Source organism: Rhagoletis zephyria, unplaced genomic scaffold (genome assembly GCF_001687245.7).
Source record: "Rhagoletis zephyria isolate East Lansing unplaced genomic scaffold, Rhagoletis_zephyria_1.1 Rzeph_scaffold_04277, whole genome shotgun sequence".
Classification (NCBI taxonomy): domain Eukaryota; kingdom Metazoa; phylum Arthropoda; class Insecta; order Diptera; family Tephritidae; genus Rhagoletis; species Rhagoletis zephyria.
The window spans coordinates 1-5,678 of NW_016161360.1; the positions used below are offsets into that span (position 1 = coordinate 1).

The following is a 5,678-nucleotide window of genomic DNA, read 5'->3' on the forward strand; positions in this document are numbered from 1 at the left end:
TCGAGTACAAAGTGCAAGTAGTTACTTGTTTGCTGGGAAAATCAACTGAAAATAGATCTGTGTTGTAGTTTTTGAAAAAAAATGAACCACTCGATTTCGCTAGGGTTAAAAATGAAAAAAAAGTCGACGACACCAGTACACTAAGGGTATTTTAAATTACTACACACTTATTAAGAGCTATGCTAATACGATGAATTAAGTAAATTTATATTGCGTGTTGTTATGTTTTAATGCATAAAAAATTCCTTTAAAAAATATTAAAATTTAAAAAACAATAATATGTTGAGGTGACAGTAATACTCTAGCAATTTACGAAAAGTATAAACGTCATAAGCACAGTTTATGTCAAAAAATTTCAAAGTGAAACTACTTTTTTTTTCGTTTCATGTACAGTAATAAACCTTTTCGCAGTTTTTCAACAACTGATCCCCGAGGAGTACTTTTGGGTTGTGTGCAGCGTTTACATTTTGCGCACACGGTTACACTTACTGTGGGGAATTCCGCCTCATTATTAGAAACATTTCTTTTCGAGAATAAAATATATGTAATTATGTGATATTTATGAACAAAATGCATAGTATCAATACTTAATTAAGAATACTATCAATAGTTAAGTACATAATTAGCGCTTGTGTTTCTATAAACTGGAAAACTGAAATCGTAATTATATGGTTATCGCCCAGACTGTGGTCATAATTCTTGCGTTTTCGTCCATACAAAACTTGTCGAACGAATACCAGCTTTCGCTGAAAACTACTTGAAAACTCACTTTCCACTCATTCCAATTGGTGTCTTCACTAGTATTTTTTATATATTTATTCATGATAAAAATATAGTAAGGTATAACCGCTGAGAGTCACTTTTAAAATTCTTGACGTTTCCAAACAATTTAATTTTTAAATTTACTCACAAACTCACACACACATTTTCATTTTCAATCTCAAGCAACAACAATTTCGAACAATTTCAATTTTTCATTTTCACTTTTATATGATTTTAAAATGTTGGCAAACTTCAAAAAAAAAATCATGGCCGACAAATTGAGAGAACGGTCCTACCTTGCTATGTTTTTATCATGTATTTATCGATGTGGAAGTCATATTTTATCATGGTTTTCGACCTAATACCATGTTCTGAACGACATCGAAAATATGTTTTCGTCGGTAAAACTGGTTTTCGACCTAATACTTGCGTTTTCGTCCATGTAAAATCCGTCAAACGAAAACCAGCTTTCGCTGAAAACTACTTGAAAACTCCCGAACCACTCAATCCAATCGGTGTTTGTTCCAAGAATGATAGAATACAAGATTGCGCCAATCCATGATTCAATAATACAAGGTTCGATAAACTGACAGTTGTCTCTCTCGCACCGCTCCCTTAGCAGTGGCACCGTGTTGCTTCTTTGCACATTTACATGGAAACAGTGTAGCTTTGGTGTGAAATAGAAGTATGAGCGTTTGTGCAATATGTTTATTTGTATATGCATATGAAGCATATTTAACTGATGAAAACATAAACTGTTTTTAAATTGGATGTTTCCATCAATCTCATAGTAGTCTTATTTTAATTTTGAGTCATTTTGCAGTTTTTATACAGCTAAATAGCACATAAATTACGCAATTCACATAGATACATCAATATTACGTTCAACATTTCGTTTAAAATGTCAGATTTCCTGCAAATACATTAGAATTTACAAAAGGAATTTCACTACTAATTGCCTACTTTGCGTACTTTTCTACTACCATTTTCGCACCAAAAGATTTCATTCCTCCCCTTTTCTCCGTCCTTCGTAAATGCAACCTTTTGTAAGGGAGTGTCAAACCGCAGCTGTCAATAATTATCTAACCTTGTATTATTGAATCATGGCGCCAATCGAGCTGAGAGCAACTGGCCGTGACGTCAATAAATACCAGAATGAGAAAGCAAGACGAACTCGACAAGAAAAAGAGGAAGCATCGACCAAAAGGCAGTGTTGCCAAGTTTTGACTTTGAAAAATCACCAAATTTTTATTGGTGTATTTTATGGACTATGTATTAATACATAAATTTATTGTAAGGATGCCGATTCAAAAATCAATGTTTCTTGCACAACGGTCGATTTCTTCTGGCATGATTGAAGGTGCTGCCACATATTTCTTTGTCACTTATGATTGTCACTGTGCCATGATTTTGTTTAAATTTTTGTAAAATTGCTTACCACACTTACGATTGCTATACATTTTTCTTAAATTTTTTTAAGATTTTCTAATTTGGTGTCTTCAAACTAAAAACAAAAGCACCAAAAACGCATCAAGCACAAAAGTCAAAAATTTTCGCGTTTTGAATACCCACTAAATTTAGTGCGAAAAGCATGAAGTTGGCAACAGTGAATGTAAACAAAAGTATTTTATGACGTCAGCGATTGGGTGGATGCTGTCAAATCGACGAAGAGAGGGTTAGCGATCCGCGAATGGCGCGACCTTTATTTTCTGGATCGTGTGTTTGTTCTAGTTTTTTTTCGATTATTTATCGAAGTGGAAGCCATATTTTCTCATTCTAAAGGCCCGTTTACATACAACTTTGGCGTTGCGTTGGCGTTGGCGTCACTTCGACAGCTGACTATGAGTACATGCATTTATATGAAAGTCTCCATATAACCAAAGTTGGGCAACGCCGATGCCAACACAACGCAGAAAGATGGCCAACTCTCAACTTTTCGCGTGCGTCGTGCGTCAGCTGTTCTAAATAATCAAAATTATGTGATTTAATTTTCATTTTTAATCAAATGCGGGCAAGAAAGATGGTTTTTAATGCAATTATTGATGTAAAATTTTGATTTATCTGCCGCTAGTGTGTTAATTTAGTGACCAAAGTATTCTCTGCTACGCGTTCATTGTAGCAAGCACGGGCGTAACTCGCGCTGCTGTCAAAGCGACGCCAGCGCCAACGCGACGCCAAAGTTGTATGTGGACGGGCCTTAAATATGTAATTCTGATTTATTGTAAATTGGCTGGCCAAATATATGATATAATAATATAAATATATATGAATATATGAACAAAAGAAAAAGGTTATTTATTTCGTTGTGTTTGTTTTGTGTTTGAAAAATTCCAAATGTCAAAGACAAACCAAAGCTTTTGTGGAACTTTTGTTTCTGAGTGCGTTCAATAAAATAGTACGGCAATTGGAACGCATTTGTTTCGTGATTTTGTGTAAATGCGTCGAAATGCGTCATTCTGGAAATGTGAATTTGTATGGAGAAATGCGTGATTTGGCCTCGCATTTGAGGTTTCTCGCCCAAATGACGCATTTGGGCTCAATGTAAATGTAATATTAATTTTGGAAATGCGAATTTGTATGGAGAAATGCCTGATTTGCTTTCGCGTTTCAGATTTCTCGCCCAAATGACGAACGATTTCGAACTCCCGTAAATCTATATTTGCTAAATGTGATCATGAACCACAAATACAAGCTCACAGGCACCAATACTTTACACTTTTCTATAACTAAAAAAGAGTTAATTCAACATGACAAAATCGACTTTTTTCATTCTCTTGTTCTTGCGTGATTTTGTGTCGCTCGTTCCTAAAATGCGATAGTATGAACGCTCTTCGAAAACGAAAACGAAAGTGCTAATTGTTGCGTTTTAATTGTAGCAAAAACGCCTACATCAGATGCGAGTACAAAAAGTACTCAGTGCTTGAAGAATGTATCGAGTATTTACTCGTAGTTACTTGTATCGCAGCATCACTAGTCGTGGCTGTCGTACTCGCGTAGTCATCGTCATTGGTGATTTTCGTAGAAATGCGTTGCAATGTTCAGAAATTGTTTTTAAATTAAAACTTCTGAAATAATTCGCTAATTTGTTTGAGTCAAAATTGTGTAGAAAAGTTGGCGGATGATCAGTAAACAAAAAAGAATAAAATACAAATGTGTTGAAAATACCTAAATTTGGATAAAATGTGCGAATAAACTATAAGAAAACTTCAGACAGGAAAACAAGGTTAAAAAAGGTGGGGAAGAAGTTCAAGTGGAAAATAGAAATCAAAAGAAGAATAAGTCTAAACAAAAGAAGGAAATTGGTATATTGAAGAAACGCAGTGATAATTTCCATTTCGATTCGTAATTTCAGCAGCCGGGGAAAGTTGTGCGTGAGCTTTAATTAAGGTTCTACAAGTGAAATATACATATAAGAAACTTCGAAGTGTCGACTGCTTCATGGTGGGATTGAAACCATTGTGAAAAATATGCAGAGCTGGCACAGCCCTAAAACCGCCATAATAATTTAAAGGGAAGCAGAAACAATAGAAATAAAAAAAAAAAATTGATTCCGTCAGTCACTGGCCATAAAACTAGAAATATAAAAACGCTTTCATAACTAATCCCAAAGTGTCGATTATTGTTTAGTATGGATGAAGACGACAATGCATCCAGTGGTGGTGACACAAACCGTGAATCAATTTCTAATGCTAGAGTTGAAGCAGGTGGCTTGCGAAGCATTGATATTTCTAATGCGGAAACAACCACAACGGAAGAAGATGAGTCCGACGATGTGGATATTTCAATGGTAATGAACTTACCATCTGGTGTGTCTATTAGCACTTCAGTTAGTTCAGATGGGCNGCGACTGCATCGGCACCCGGACGGGTTTCACTCGACTTCCCTGATTGGGAATCTGTGGGTGCGACAGAAGCGGATGACGACTTGCTCACCGATGCTTCCTCAAATGCCTCGAACTCGGCAACTACTGCAGGGAATCCGCCTGGTAGCGCTGGAGGAGCTAAGCCTAGCTTTTTCTTTGGTACATCATCATCATTTAGTTTACGAAGTCGCAAAGAAGTTGCCGCTCTTATTAACGCAGAGTGCTGTCGTGGTGGAATAACACCTGAGTTGGACGCCGTTATGGACAAACTTTTCAATCCAGGAACGCCTATAGACAATGCAGATAATATAGAGTGGATTCGATGGTTAATTGCTGGTGGTCGCACCCCTCAAGAATTCGTTAAAATTGGTAAGTTTTCAATATCATACAAAAGGTTCAGACTTTTTAGGCATTATAAGTACAATTCTTAACTGAAAAAAAATTATAGGGAAGATCGAAATTATTTTTGGACCGGATTAAAAAAATTAGTAATTGCAAATACATACATATGTATGTATCAGATCTGTAAAATGATTTAATCAGTAGGATTTGCATTCACTCGGCATTCTTTTCAAAATTTTGATTTTATAGAAAAAACCCCATACCTCAGTGGCTTAAATTATTTTGAAACAAAAACAAACGTAATGTGTTATTGAACGGCAGAGTTCAATTCAGCATAGAGTGTGAATGTAACAGAAGCATTCAACATCACCGTGATTGTAAATTTCGGCAAACACTTGATCATTCAGTACTACACTGAAAAAGTACCCCTTGACACTAGAAAAAAATCTTGATAGTAGAAAATAGTCGTTTTGCTTCTGCTTTTCTACTACTGCTACAATTTGGTAAAGCATTACCTTTGAGCAAAAGTACGTAACAGCTTTAGATTATCAGTCGATGCCTTTTAAGGTCAGCTGCATATGTTTAAAGGAAACTTGCGGTAATTTTTTTGTAACGAAGCAATTTTTTATTTGTAAAAAACGATGTTTTTATTTCCCAACTAGCTGAGATATATTATGTATTATAATTATATTTTGACAGTATCCGTTGTTTC

The 5,678-nt window shown here is 35.4% G+C and overlaps 1 protein-coding gene across 1 annotated transcript in view; it reads left to right on the forward strand.

Moving 5' to 3' along the window:
• The first annotated feature begins 3,704 nt into the window (after nt 1–3,704).
• The window catches only part of LOC108370495 (E3 ubiquitin-protein ligase UBR3-like), a 45,749-nt gene continuing 43,775 nt past the window's right edge, over nt 3,705–5,678 (forward strand). The window contains 2 exon segments of the mRNA XM_017625824.1: nt 3,705–4,595; nt 4,598–4,993. Coding sequence (XP_017481313.1) covers nt 4,391–4,595; nt 4,598–4,993 — 601 coding nt within the window. The 5' untranslated portion in view covers nt 3,705–4,390.